We start from the raw sequence: 15,561 nt of genomic DNA on the forward strand, positions 1-15,561 counted from the left end.
ACAATTACCGTGCCATATATTGCCAATAAACATCGCGCCTCAAACCCACAACGCCCCCTTGTTTGGACGCAGCGCCGCGGGTGCAAAAACACTTTGTAATACATATTTAGCCAGGCAAGGTGAAGAGATGCGTAGACCATGGACGTAGAGGAGGGCAGAAGCGTTGCCTGCGGGTATTAGGTTGGATCTGTGGCAACAACTCGCGTGTCAAAAGGCAAGCTCAAAATGGGGGTGACTGGGCGCCGGCTGCTTGGTGACGACTGTTGACTGGTGACTGGCGACTGGTGGCTTGTGGGTGGTCGATTTGGGGGTGGGTGGGTGTATTGGTTGGCTGACTGGTTAGGCCATGTCTGTGGCTGACATTCCGCAAAACAGCAAAATACAACAAATTTCATTTGATCTGTGCGCTCGCCCAGCAAAATTTCGTCACGCAAAGTGTGTAAATAAGTTCATTATATGTGCATACATCAAATTTGATTGAGCCCCCGCCCATGAGCCTGGGCCAGGTGTGCCGCCAGTTGCAATTGGTAATTAAAATCGATGGTGATTTTGAAAAGGTAACAAGAATTTAATTCAATTGGTTTGCCAAACACAAATCAAATTTGGGAAAAAATGAAAAATCCCAACTCGTGCCCTCAAGCGGACACAAAATTTGTACAATGCGTATCCTTTATTGTGTGCTTATGCACGACTGGCAAGGATAACTGTCTGTGCCCGGGCCTGGGCAAGACAAATGGGGGTGCAAATCGTTTACACACACACAAGCACACACACACAGCCGGCACACTCATCACTGACCCAAACCCCGACTCGAGCTGTAACGGATGCATTTAATTTATTATTAGAATTATTTATGACAAACGTCGACGTCGGAGGTTTGGGTTGATAAAAAAGCCGTTATTGTTAAGTTTATTAGAGCGAACCAGCAGCAGCAATCCCACAAAAGGGGTGCCACAGTGGTTGGCATCGGCATTACACAGATGGTCACCAAGTCCACAATTGGACTTCGTACGGATTTGAAGTTGTTTTTTCGAGTATTGAACCTAATTCCTGATGGATGAGCTTACAGTGGGTGACAACAAATTAGGAAAACATTCATTTAATTTCAGAAATATGCATTTAATTTAATGTAATTCCTTTTTAATTTGATTTGTAAACTTGCATATAAAAAGATCTGCTTGTGGCTTAAACTGGGATCCGCGTTTGCGGTTGCCGTCTTACTCCAGTGAATTTTTGATTCTTCATCTACCTTCTTTAATTATTCGTACAACTGTGCTTGGTGGAACATGTATTCATGAGTTAAATCGGTTCATCTAGGTTGACCAGCCAAATAAACTTCTTTGTCCCTACTAGACGTAATTAAACCCCTTAACTAACTGTGCCTTGCACTCGTTCAGGGTCCTCTGTGATGATTATACCATCTCTTATAGAGTATACTGCTCCGAGTCTTCTGATTCTCGAACTTGCATAGAAAACACTTATTGTTCCACTGCCTAACATATTTTTAATATTTTTACTTTATTTATAATTTTTCCCAATATATTTTACACAATACATTTTTGAGTACAATTTATGCAAGCGGCTCCACTGTGGCAAGCGCATAAAGTTTCAAAGTTTGAACGGGTCGACAGCAGAAAAATGAGAAGCAGAGCAAAAATGCAGATAGAAGTCAAATGGAACTGGCACAAAAATGATCAAAAACAGCAAAAACGCATAATTCATGCATCAGCAACATGGCAAGTCCCAATGGCAAAGGACACTTGAAATAAATTGCAGTGCCCAAGCAAACAGGACAACTGACCACAATCCGAGCACAATAACAACTAGGATAGTCACAGCAACAACAACAACAACAACAACAACAACATCCACAACGGGTCAACGCACACACTTGAGCAGATAAAAGGATAACAATTGAGTAGATTTAAAATATTTTTGTAACTTGCCCAAAAAAAAAAAAACGAAACGAAACGAAACGAGACGAAAATTTGTTTTCAATACGAAAGTGAAATATGTTTTGGTGACATTAAGCCGTCGGTATCAGGATTAGAGGCAGCCGCCAGCCAGGACAATGGCCTAGTCCTGCGCTTCGCTAGCCGCTTTATGTGCGGCACGTGCTCATCATTTGCCAGCCCGTTGCGATTTCTCGCTTACACTTTTTTTATAATACCTTTGGTCATAGAATGTGCAAGGCAACGCATTTTTGGAAAACGGCTGGATCGAAAGACTTTATCATATATGGATATTGCTACTCGAATGAATGGAGGAAAATTGTCTTCTTATATGGAAAATTATGTTTTTAATCGAGCTTATATATCTTTAATCTATCCTCCTTCCTATGTTTGCAAAATCGGACCACGATATTAAATAGCTGCCATTGGAACGATCCGTCGCAAATTAAGTTTGCGAAATCATGTTTCTTTTTCTAGATATCTTAGCACAACTTGGCATTTATTAGTTTCAATATGTTCCTGAAAATTCGGTTGATAAATGATATATTTTTATGTACAATTCTCTACTATATTATATAAATCTCCATAAGAAACAATCGATCGAAAATAAAGTTTTTATATAGAAGCATTTCCAAGCCCCACAAGAGTATTTCGACTTCGGTGTTGTAGGGAACACATTTAATTTCTCTCTTTTTTAATAAGTAGCAAATTTATTTTAAACATGTGAAAATGTTGTTATCCCTGCACAGAGGGGCGAGGTTTGGAGGGCGGTTGCAGCAAAGGACGTCAATCGCATGCGAGTAAAAATTTTTAATTTGTCATTTGTTGATGTGCTTGGATCCCTCTCCCTTCCTCCCTCTCTCTCTCTCTCCCTCTCTCTCTATCTCTCTCTGTCTCTCTCTGAAGCTGACATATGCCAGCATTTGAACTGCAAGGGATTAGCGTCGTGCTGATTGTCACCTTCAAATTGAACGTCACAATTGACGAAGCCAGAATCAAGCAAGGAGCAAGTTTCTGTTCGGCTACAAACTCAAACCCAAACCCCAAGACATATTTATGCAAATTTTTCTCATTACGTTGTCGCCGGCTGCATTGTGTATTCGCTGCTGTCTTGTTGCTGTTGCTGTCTTGTTTAATTCAAAGTTATTTTCCAAGTGAAATTTAATTAAATTAAATATTCAGCACACGCTTCAGCGAAGTGCGGCCTTTCGCCTCGCTGAACATGGCTAACACTTTGCCACCTTTTGCACCCAATTTTATATCATTTTAATTAATACATATTTATGCACAAAAACCTTGCAATTTTTACACGTTTGTCGCCCAAATCAACCAATTTTTGCCAAGGCAAGCTCTAATTAAATTTTAATATTGATCAGCAGCAGCAAGTAAAATATAGAAATTCCTTGAGACAAAGTTATTCCAATAATAACTTTTTTTCGCACACAAATGCAAATGAAAAATAAATCTAGAGAAGAGAGGAAGGCAGTTTCCGAATTGAAATAAATATTCTTGTTTAATTTTGACGTGATTTTGATAGAACATTTAAAATAAAATCATAAATTTAAATGTAAGATACAAACTATATCAGACTTGAAATGCCCTCAAGCATTAAAATCATTTTAGTATTAACAAATTGACAATTGAATGAACATACACTCTGAATCTGGGATCTTTAGATGTACAAATTTTTATTAATTTTGGCCTGACATTTGACAGAAAAATAACCAGCTCGGAGTCTGCTTCGAGATAGCTTTGTATCTCTATATATAAAACTATTTGTCCTGACTGACTGACTTATTGACATATGTAATTGTTTTCGACATCTACAAGATTTTTTTTCAACAACTAACTAAACACTTATAAGGCCAATACCGTTTGCTCTAAAAATTTGCAAAATTAGAATTTCAAAAAATGCAAAATATATATAAAGTGGAACAACGCGCGATAAGTTGTTTAATTTTTAAGTAGAGCGGCGCATGGAGAGAGGCTCATAGCTCACAAAGCTGGAACTTGTACAAGTGAATGTTCCTTTTGTAATTTGTTGAAATATGAAGGCGAAGAAGTTTCTTGATAAAATTTGCCGCTTAACTTTATCAAGGAAAAACTTGAGCGCCTGTGAGCCACGATTAGAGCACCTACCAAAAGTGCCAGCTGCGGTGCAAAAGAAACCACAGAGCCACAAAATCGCAGGGTCAGAGTGGATAAGAGAGAACGAGAGAGAGAGAGAGAGTGGGAGGGGAGGGAGAGAGAAGGCGCCACAAAGCGTTTTTCAGTTTGCGCAGCAATTATGTTGCACAAAGAAAATTTTGGTTTATTTGGCATAAGGCAGATCTTTTCTTTTTTGAATACAAATTACAAAGCACACGCCGCTGCACACAAACAAACCAGGTGGCGGAGGGGCGGGAGGCAGGGGGCAGCCAGGTAAGAAGTCAGCCATTTTGTTTATGCGCTGCGCACAAAGGAAAGCAACAGCAGCAATTACAACAGCAACTACAATGAAAGCCGCCGTTAGTCAAGAGGCGCCAAGAGGAAAAGCCCAAAGCGGCATAGCCACAGGCTAAGGGGCTTATCGGGGCGGGGCGCGGTGACTGAAGTACTACCGTTCGTTTTTAGTGCAAAAATAATTGTGCTAAAATCGCAAAAGGTATTTTCTTTTTGCACCTACAGCTTCACAAAGGTAACACGCACACAATGCCCGCCAAGGCTTGAGGTGCTCAACTTTTACTCTACGAAAATTTGCCTGCTTGCCGCAAAATGCGGCACGCAATGTGTGTGGCATGTTTAAGCCAGAGAATTGCAATTTAATTGCAGTTAAATTGCAAACGATTTGGCAAACATCAGCAGAATAAACACGCACACTATAGAGAAATCAAAAGAAAAAGAAAACCAAATAAAAGAAAGCAGGCAGAGAGAAGGGCACAACCTATGACCTGAACTGCTGGCTGGTCGGCTGGCTGTTTCGCAGGCCGCTCGCTCGAGTGGAAGAAAAGGTTCGAGCAATGTATCTAAAGGATACGCAAGTGCATCTGTTTGTGTATGTGCTTGTGTGATTGTGATTGTGATTGCGATTGTGGGAAGGTTGAGCAGGTTGCACTCGAAACGCTGCTTCAGATACGAGTTTATGTCTATCTCATTATTTGTTTGCCATTTCAGAGCCAACAACGCATGAGAATGTCCTGGGGCCGCAGTTAGTGCTAGACGAATAAACGCAAATAAATAAATAGTAAAAGTGATCTACTCAGAAGTGCTCGACTAAGAGATACGCTGCAGAGAGCGCAACAACGTCTAAACATACTTCAGACTCTGCAAAATATATTATTCAATAGCTTCTGTTTCTTCGAAGGTATACAACAAATGGAATAAGTATAAAACCGTGCCAACCCTTTAGGACTTACATTCGCCAAGAAACATCAAAAACTACTGAGCCAAGTATCAATACTTTTTTGTAAATCGAATAACTTATCGAAAACAAAACACAAAGTTCTCCCCTCGTTTATGTAGCAAAGTCTTCAGCTCTTTTAACCTCAGAGACAACATTAAAGAGATAAATATCGGTATTTTTATTCATTTTCGGATAAATGAACGTAGTTATCGATGAAAAGAACAAAAACTCTATATAGCCTCTTAACAACGAGGCTAGGTATCGATATTTATCGATTTTTTGTAAATCGAAGAATTAATTAAAGAAAGGAGTCAAATTAGTTAGCGTATCATTTGGCAGAACTTAAACTCCATATTTAGTGTCTCCAGCTTTTGTAACCTTTGATATCGATCTATATCGATTTTTAATCATCGACAAAGATGTAAATTTAATCAAATGCATATTTGATAAACAAAAAGCTGCACTTCTAATTTACGCTTATTATCTCCCAGGTAGATGGACAGACAGACTTTCCTAAGGGTCTTCTGTTACTGATCAGAATATATAAATATACGGGTACTTATTAAATATATATATGCCCATTTCATGCATTTGCAAAGACAAGTATATACCCATTCATAAACATTTTCAATGAATGCAGGGTATAAAATAAAAATAAAAATGCATATCAAAATTGAATTGATAAACGCAGCGAGACAATTTAAAGATTCTCAATACGCTCAAGTGCCCATTATTATTGCTGGCCACAATTGTGTCTGTGGATCAGCGAGATAAGTATCTATTAGCATTGAGTGGGCTAATTGCAGCAGGAATAACAGCCTACAGCCTGTAGTCTGTAGTCTGTAGTTCTCAGCTTTAATCTGAAACCCTTCCCTAGGCCAGCTGGCAGATGTGGGCCTGAGGGCAGCCGCTGTTCCTTGCCGCTGTCATCACCTTGGTTATTTAATTTGGTTATTGTATTCATTGACACAAAAGCCAGGCCTGCTGTGCTCGGCAATATGTGTGTGTGTGTGTGTGTGTGTTTTATTTCGCCCTGCCAACTGCCAGAGGCCAACAGCACAAAAAACAATATGATCCCCACAAAAATATTTAGCCAAAGCTGTGCGCCAGCAATATGTTTTAGTCGAGTTTATGAATAAAATTACACCGGATTTGCAGGCACTGGCAGCAGGTCAAGAGGCGAGGTGAGGCGCGGGGGTCAGGGGCATGCGGCAGGCAGGCACATATCAACGCCAGCGAAGGATAATAAGCGTATCCACTTAGTGGTTGCCAGGAGGAGAGTGCCAAAACACGCGGTCAAATGCAAGCAAACAATGGACATGGGTGTGGGTGGGCGCAGATTGGTGTGTGTGTGTGTGTGTGTGTGTGTGTGCTGGGTGTGCGCCAAAAATCCTTTGGCTGTAATCAAGCGTAAAATAGTACAATGAATATATCTACAATATATTTATAACAATGGCCAAAACTGGCAGCAACCAGGTCGCGGCATGGGCAAAGCTGCCGATTGTCAGTTGGCAAACAAAAGGATTTTCCAGCACACGTAGGTTAATGAGTTCTACGGATAACACAGAGACAGAGACAGTGAATGAGAGTAAGCTGCAGATCGAGCGAGAGAGAGAGAGACAAAGAGAAAGAAACAGAGAGAGAGAGAGAGAGAGGGAGAGGGAGACGAGCTACGGCATGTATGTCTTGCCAACTGTCGGACCAATGCCAATGGTTCGGGTCGGTCGGGTGGCTCGGGTTGTGGGCCACACATTACGTACATGCAAAACATAAAAGTAACAAGAAGCAGGACAGGAAATAACAGGAATGCAACGAGTATGCGTGAATTGACTGCCAACGAAGAGGGTTGCCTAGAAACTTTTACATATATGTAAGGAACATAGTGTTAGTAACAAATGCCGGGCCTGGTCAAGATTTCTTGATAAACTTTTGGATCGATCGCAGCTATGTTACATAGTGGTTCCATCCGATCCGAAAGACGGACTTATGTAAAGACTAGTGCGTATAGAGAGGCGGTCAGACAGATGCGGCTATATCAACTGGGCTTTTGATGCTTATTTAGAATTCATATTAACCTTAAGGGTTCTGAAACAGCTCCTTCTATGCGTTACACATTCCGTGACACAGATATAAGATCCTCTACAAGGGTTTGATATAATTATTCACTTAAAAACTAAACTCGCAAAAAGTTAAGCTTGTACTTTACATTTTGCCAGAGTTTCCACGTCTCTTCACTGGTTTCAAGCTTAAACTCGTTGCGAATTATAAATCGTTCAGTGCGACGCAAATACAGGTAAAGTATATCACCTCATGAGCGCTTGCGCAGTTAGCTTGGTTAAATTTGCAGGGACATGTTTGTGTCCTGCTAGTAGAAACCAAATCAAATAGAGTTTAGAAATAGAAAATGCTTGCAATCAAAAGTAAAAAAAAGATACATCCATTCACCCTCAAGAGGGCCAGAAATGTGCCCAAAGAATGTAAGATAAATTTCGGGAAAGTACATTTCGTTTGAGACATCTCCGGCCCCATAAAGTACATATATTCCAGTAAATCCGTCTGCCCCTCATATAGCTGTCATAGGCATGATCGGTCTTTTCTGCTTACCTTGACAACACCCTGCATTTATTAGTTTAACTATGCGGCTTACATATGAGCCAAATCCTATCAAGATTGTACTTCTTTATAAAACTATATAGGAAGAATCGATGAAACAGTGAGTTTTTCTATTGTAAAATATTCTGTATTTAAATATATTTTCATCAGACTAAGCATTAACGAGCTTCAATATTATTGCACAAGGGTATACCAGCTTTGATGTGCCGAAGACTTTCCTACTACTCTTTTTTCTCATTTTATTATACTTTTTCTCAGTACTTGATGCAAGGATCACAATATTTATTTTGAGTGCATTTGTTTTTAAGTATTCCTTTTTGTTTCAGTGTACTTTCTTAATATTTAGCTAACGCTTAAAGCACAAACTGTTTAGCCAACCCACACGCAGCCAAAATGTCAATAAGTTGCAGACAGAATTTAGCTATCTCGCTCGGTGCCACGCCCAAAAGCAACAAACTGCTGCCCAAGTTTTGTGTCTTGTCTCTCTGGCTGTGCACTTGACATTGCGCATACGCCGTGTGGGTTAACGGGTGTGAGTGCATGTGTATATATGTGTGTGGGTGTGTGTGTGTGTGTGGGTGTGTGTGTGCGACCAGCAGTAATTGTTGCCTTTGTTTATAGAGAGATCTATAGCTAAAGATAGCAGCTAGATGCACAGATAACTATTTGTATTTGTATAAAGACTTTATTAACTCCTTTCGACCGTTAAGCGCTTTGATCTTAAAGACTTCAAGATACCCGTTTGACCTCATGCTAATTGCCGAGCGCTAATGAGCTGTGGCTGCCAACTGCCATTCGCGGCAACTAAGCGCAATTAATTAACAGAGCCCACATTCTGCGGCCGAATGAGAATAGAAAAAATTATATAAAATGTAGGCACTTCAGAGGGTCAGGCAGAGTCGGAGCGAGAGTTGGCCAAAGAAATGCAGCTTAATGCTAAATTAATTCCAATTACCACGTTGCCCGCTGCAGTCAGCAGCCAGCAGCCGGACAAGTGGACACTCGAGCCAAGCCAAGCCAAAGACCAAGCCACCCAAAGCCCACCCAAACCGCATCCTTACCAACCGCACCACAGACCTTAGTAATTTAGCCACGCTAATGCGCGGACTGTGGTCAACAAAAGCCGCCGCACGCGCCGCGTTACTTCCCACCGCCCAACCGCACCACCCTGCACTGGAGGGTGCTGGTGCGAGTCCTGTTCCAACTTCTGCGTCCTTTTGTGCAATGTTTTAATGTGAATTATTTGATATACTCATTTATTTCTTTATTTCTTTATTTTTAATTTTTTTATGGACCGCAGTTGTTTGGCTTTGTGCCTGTTCGAAAGATTCGCTAATTAATAATTAATTAAGCTTACAAATTGCCATGCACACGAAGGGCTGTGTGAGGCGGCCAACGATTCGAGTAAATACATAAGAATGTGCGGGTCAAGATACCCTCTAAACACAAAACGGTGCTCATAATTGAAAAGTACGCAAGATAAGAGTGTTGGAAAACGAGCTTTTTTATCACATAATCAAATAATGGGGTATTAAAAAAGCTCTCAGATGCGCTTATTTCTAGACAGCACTAATTTAGAGGTATAATCAAAAAAAAAGAGTATTGATTAACGATATTTATCGATATTATAATAGGACATTTATCGAATTATGGAGAAAATTATCGAATATCTGAAAAAAAGCTTGATCAAAGTATGACTTTTGGGATCAAATATTCAAACAAATGGGTAAACATTGATTGTTATCGTTTTGAAGAAGGGTTAGTGGGAAGGAGGCAGAAGTCGAAAAGTGTTGTCAAACTCCCAAGCACAAAATCTCAAAAAAATGATTAAAAAGTAAGTAGCTAAATGGGGGCAATAATTCTTGAATTATTAAATTTGAAATGCTTATAAAAAAAGTGTTGTCAAAACTTAAGACAAGCTTAATCGAAGTATGGCATATGTGAACGGCATTCCAAATTTGAGCACTCTAGCTTTTATAGTCTCAGAGTTCTTATAACTAGCCAGCTATTGAAGCTGATCAAAAACATGCGACTTTGAGAAAGATATTTTCTTTTTTTCTTTCACTTTATTATACTCTACCTATACTGGGTTTTCTAATGGGTATAGGGCATTAAGAAAGAAACGAACTTTCCACTTTAGAAAGTATTCCAAGTTTCTAGCATTTTGCAGCACTTCTTTTGCTGCCAGTTGCTGTGTGCAAAAGTTTTTTCAACTTTGCCGGGAGCAAAACTTTTGGCACAATGTGTCGTCGTTGCTTTACGCTGGCCACGCCCACTTGCAAAGGAAACGGGGGCAAGGCAGGGTTTGAGCATTGAGAGCGGTTACGGAAAAAGTTTTTACTGTCGCATTTGTTGGCAACGCAACTTGGCGCACTAAAATGCAGACACACGCGCCGCTGCACACGAACATGGCCGAGTGGAGCGAGATACTGGCAAAGATTTCCCGCTGCTTTAAACAAAATGAAATAGAAAAAAAAAAATGAAAAAGCCGCACGTGTGCACCACCCAACCACCCAACCACCCAACCAGCAGCCAGCACTTGGCTCCATTCAAAATAGAGCTGACCTTACGGCTGGCCCCTGGCCAAAACATGTGCAAAAATTCAAGTGGATGCCGTAAATTGTGAAATTTTGTATACTGTAAACTGTGTATTTTCTGAATATGCTGAAAAGCGCAAAACATTTTTTATTTAATTGCTGTGTGTGTGTGAGCGTGTGTGTGTGCGCGTTTTATTCAAGTCGAAAAGTGGTTCCATGCATCCGTTGGCCACCCAATTGAGTTTCAAAGTTGCAATTAGAGCAGCTTCAATGGGCGTCAGCCACTGACCCATTGGGGCGTGGCTCGGACACAGGAGGGGAGAGGGGGGGGTGTCCATACAATGGAAACAGTTCAGACTGAACCCCATGCCGCCCCCTTTGGCCACCTGAGAACAGAAACAATGCGCATCAAAAGAAACAACTCGCAGACCATTTAACTCCAAAGCGAATGTTTTATAGCGCAATCAAATGCAAAGTGAGTGAAATTATAAAATAACAGAGAGAGAAAATTAATAGAAGAGAATAAAAGGAAGAACGAGAAAGTGAGATGAGAGAGGGTTGGAGCGAGAGAGGGACAGCATAAAGCAGAACTTGACTGAAAATAATTTATATAGACATTAATAAAGACTTCAAAAGTGTTTAAACTAAACCGATTCGAGAAGGAAACCGAGCAACCGATATGCTAATATGATGTTAGGTCTGGTATACGAATAATAGCGGCAAACCCGTTTTGAATTTAAGATGAACTAGTTCAAATCCAACAGAGCGATTAGATAACAAACAAAACAAGTAAGAGTTTCTAGTCGGGGATACCCTGAACCCTCTTCCTTCAACATCAAATGCATATATATATTTTATTTTAGAAGCTATATGTCAAGTTTGGTGACTCTAGCTCTTATTATTTACCAAAATTGCCCAAAAAACAGGATATCGGTATCGATTTTTATCGAGCGCGGGAACTAAGAGCACCTACATCTAAAATTTCAAGTCTCTAGCTCTTATAGGTTCTGATATCCTTGCGTTCATACATACGGACGGAGGGATAGACAGACGGACATGGCTAGATCAACTCGGCTTTTGATGCTAATCAAGAATGCTTCCTTTCGCACAAATACAATATGCCCTTATACTCATTTTTAATGGGTTCAGGATATAAAAAGGAGCTTGAAAGAGGGAACAGTATAAAGCTGAAATAAAGTTTGGAACATTATCTAAAGCCAAACGACTTAAAAGCCAGAAGAGTAATAAGAAAGCTAAAGATGCAGTATTACAATCAAGGCGAACCAGTTCATCACAAAAGAGAGGCTTAATAAGTACTACGGTTGGGAGCTGTATAGGGCTTAGCCCTTAGGGCTTAGCCCTTTAAAATTTTAACTCTCTTTAACAGAGAGGACAGCTGAAATGATGAGAGAAGCAGTATGGCTAAAAGCAAAACGATTTATTAGCATTTTCTGAAAATGGTTTGAATGCTCTTTGATATTTTAGCCAGATAAGTAAGCAGATAAGTTGGCCAGTTAACTATTTATTTATTGTTTACCATATTATTAATGTTTAATAAATAGTGCATTGTGTTCTTCTAATACTGAACAATACTGTTCTGCATAATCAAGTAGTCCTGATATAGGTATCGCTCCTTGTTCTAGTTCCTCTAGTTCTTTGAACAATGTCAAAAGTTAAAACAATTTTTGTTGAGTTTTACGAAAAGACGAAGCGAACCCAAAAACCAAAGCTCGTCTGCCCAAATGCAAATGAAAAACTCAAATTGAATTCAGTTTTGCCTTTGACTATTATGTGCACGCCTAACCCCCTATAGAAAGCCCTCCCCCCCCTTCTACCCACCGTTCAATCGACGAAAAGTGTCAAGTGTTTATCGATGGGAAGCAGGCGTCCAATGGAAACGCCAGCAGGAACACGGGTGAGAAGGTGGCTGTGTATATGGTTGACGACAACGTCGATGATTTCTTTACACGACATTTAATTGAGAAATAATTGAATAGGTCGTGTGAAGTGTTTGTTTGGCGTTTAGCGGGTCTTACGTAGCGCCCGGTTCGGTAAGCCCGTCGCAATGAAATTAGCTTTGTCAAACGCGGCTGACATATGCACGGGTTGAGGTTGAATGGCGCGGAAAGATCTATTGCAGCGTGAAAACGACACAGCGAGTTGTTAATGAAGTAGTCACAGTCAACGGAGAAAGTCACCTATGCACTAAGCATCAACGCCCCTCGCCCACCCCTTCTACCACAACGTCCTTTAACCCAGCTCAGCACACAAAAAGAAATCCATGCGCAGCAGTCAAAGGCCAAAGAAACAAGTAGGAGTACTCCTGTCGGGAGTGCACGCCTAGCAGATACGCTGAGCTGCCGACAAAATTATTCTAGCTTTTCTTTTAAAGATACCAAATCGCAGGACTCTACCTAATTTTTTCCATTGAAGAGGAATCCCTAATCAAAGTTGACTATAAAAGAAGCTGGATACCTCATCGGGTGTATCCAGCCAATATAATCTTTCAACTATGCCTTAAAAAACAAATCTATAAATCGATATTTATCGCTATTATCGAAAAAATATGATTAGCTCGGACGAATCTTACTTGATCGATACATTTGACAACTTTTTGTCAGAGTTTCTTTCCTATGCCCAAATGTATTATACCCTCTGCAATTTCCAATTTATCAATAGGCACAGGGTATAAAAAAGATGTAGGAATTCACGTCTGATTGCAATGCACTCGGCACTTGGCTTAAACCACGAATTGCGCAATCAGCCACAAGCTTATAATTGCAGTTGCAATTTAGACTACTTATTGTAATTGGGGGAAACGGTAAAAGGGGTATGATGGGTATGAAAGCGTTTAGGAAGAGCAAAAACATTTAGATATTTGCAACAGAAAGATGGTGTCGCCGTTAAGGATGAAGGGAAAAGAGAATAAGCAGAAACTCATCAACATGAACAGCTGGTTCAGAATGAGGTAGAGCAGAAATGTTGCGATTGTTTGTTGTCGTAAGACTTACAATTGAGCTCTTAGCTTAGTTGAAAACCCTATTAAATACAGCTTCGGGCCAGTTAATAATAAGCTACGGCAAATAAACTTTGTGCGCGACTTAAATTCAGCTGCCGCAAAACAAAACAACGAATTAAAAATATAAAGCTTTGTCAACAAAAACAAAAGACTATGACTCCCGCACAGCCCGGCTTAAGCAAGAGAACTGTAGCGGAAAGTAACCGACTAGGAGATACACTGTTTGCTATGGCAAACATTTTTACAAATGCTCGGAGAAAAATTTTGCTTCAGCAATAAATATACGATCTTCGTATATCAAAGCCCAAAGCTCTACCTTTAATAATGGGCGTTCTTTTTTTCAGACAAGTCCTGACCTGTTACATGCACTTCCACGAAACTAATATGCCCGTTCCCTAAACATCTTCAATAGGATCAGGGTATAAAGAGTGCGATTTGCCCGAGCCGGGCTTGGATCTGGGCCTGTCCCATTACGTGCGAGGGACAGCAATTAGAATCGTGTCGAGTCGAATTCCACGAATTCTAGGTTAATGTCAATGCCAAAGCACTAATCGGAACTGGTTTTGCCTAGAGCGGGCTCATTCTATATAAATAAGAGATGCGTGTCGGCGCACATTGTGCTCCATTTTCCAAGTGGATGACAGTGAATGATAATGGAACAGTTGAAGCTGCATTTGCTGTGCTGCCTGCTAATCGGAGTTATGTGGACTGTCAGCGCAGACGGCACGTCCAATTGGCAGCTGCCTACAGTGGAGGCAGTGCAGCACAGTCTGCAAAGCTGCCAGGCGCAAGCAGCTGGCGAGGCGGCAAACACGCTGAGATGCCTGGCCAAGCAGCTGGGTCTGTGGTCGGACATCGATGGCTTCAAGGCCAAACGCATAGCCTACATGTTTGCGGAGCACCAACAGATGGAGGAGCTAATCGTGGTCATCGACTACTGCAACAATAGAGAGCAACGCAAGCAGCAGCCGGCACAGTGGGCCTATGCGGCCTACAAGTGTGCGACAGCAGGCAGATTTGGCCGATGGGTCGAGGAATACATGAATAATATCAAATAAAAAGAAAATGATTTTATTCAGTGTGCGCGAATTTATTTTGGATATTTTTCCAAGTGTTCTTCTGTTGGACTCAGCTCTTAGGCCTTGACACTGTGCTGGACCAGCTGCAGATTGGAGTGCATGAAGCAGATGCCGCCGCGATAAGCCCAGGTGCAGGCATCGCTGCCCTGCGTATTGTTGTCCGCACAGGCCACAATCTTGTGATGGGTCTCATCCGTATGATCCACATGAGCACCGCCAGACAGCTGCTCATGGATCTTGTGGACATCGAAGCCATGGGTGGCATCAAAGAAACCAAACTGCTCGAAGACGCACTTCAAGTAGCAGCGACTCTTCTCCTCGTCCGCAAATTGCCATTTAATAAACTTGGCCACATCCTCTTCGGTGGCGTGCACCTGTTCGGCGCACAAATGACGATATTTGACCAGATCCTCATGCGTCTTTACCACATAGCCAGTGACATGATGAGCATGATCATCGCCATGGTCTTCATGGCCATGATGATGATGCTCATGCTCATCGGCCAGAGACAGAGTCAAGCTCAGCAACAGTATGAAAAATTTCATGTTTGAATTTAGTTAGACGGATTGCAACTGCAATTTTTTGCTGTGCTTGCATTTCTTTTTATAGCTAACTGGGCTCGGGCGATCACCTTCTAAGGTCGCCGGCAACAAATGTGATTGACTGGCTGCATTGATTGTCTTATCGATGGGCTAAAGGTGCTAAAAAGTAATTGTCAAGGTTCAAAGTGACCAAAAACACACCTGATAATGACACATACAGACATCTCTATTCCGGTCTAGCAATAAATTTCAATGAAATACTAATTATATTTTCATTGTAAATCGTTTAAACATATAAGAATATATTGGGACAGCCTGTGAGGCCATCTGTTAGTAAATTCATATTGGCGCCATCTAGCGATATATTTATTCGAATTAGATTTAATCCAATACGAATCAAATAAACTGAAAATACCTGCTATAGCACCATCTGTTAG

General features: G+C 40.9%; 2 protein-coding genes across 2 annotated transcripts; one reads left to right on the top strand and one right to left on the bottom strand.

The window, feature by feature from the left end:
- Window positions 1-14,113: 14,113 nt before the first annotated feature.
- On the top strand, window positions 14,114-14,781 carry Obp99d (Odorant-binding protein 99d). Its single transcript, XM_002055847.4, has one exon. It carries the CDS (start codon window positions 14,151-14,153, stop codon window positions 14,559-14,561), a length of 411 nt encoding a protein of 136 aa, XP_002055883.2. The 5' UTR covers window positions 14,114-14,150; the 3' UTR covers window positions 14,562-14,781.
- Window positions 14,554-15,162, bottom strand: Obp99b (Odorant-binding protein 99b). Its single transcript, XM_002055848.4, has one exon. The coding sequence runs from the start codon at window positions 15,125-15,127 to the stop codon at window positions 14,639-14,641; it is 489 nt and encodes a 162-aa protein (XP_002055884.1). The 5' UTR covers window positions 15,128-15,162; the 3' UTR covers window positions 14,554-14,638.
- Between the last annotated feature and the right edge of the window lie 399 nt (window positions 15,163-15,561).

The sequence above is a fragment of the Drosophila virilis genome, chromosome 2 (assembly GCF_030788295.1).
Source record: "Drosophila virilis strain 15010-1051.87 chromosome 2, Dvir_AGI_RSII-ME, whole genome shotgun sequence".
In the NCBI taxonomy this organism is placed as follows: domain Eukaryota; kingdom Metazoa; phylum Arthropoda; class Insecta; order Diptera; family Drosophilidae; genus Drosophila; species Drosophila virilis.

Bases quoted from the DNA above. Each gene is read 5' to 3' on its own strand.
- Obp99d (XM_002055847.4), top strand. From the start codon at position 14,151: ATGATAATGGAACAGTTGAAGCTGCATTTGCTGTGCTGCCTGCTAATC.
- Obp99b (XM_002055848.4), bottom strand. From the start codon at position 15,127: ATGAAATTTTTCATACTGTTGCTGAGCTTGACTCTGTCTCTGGCCGAT.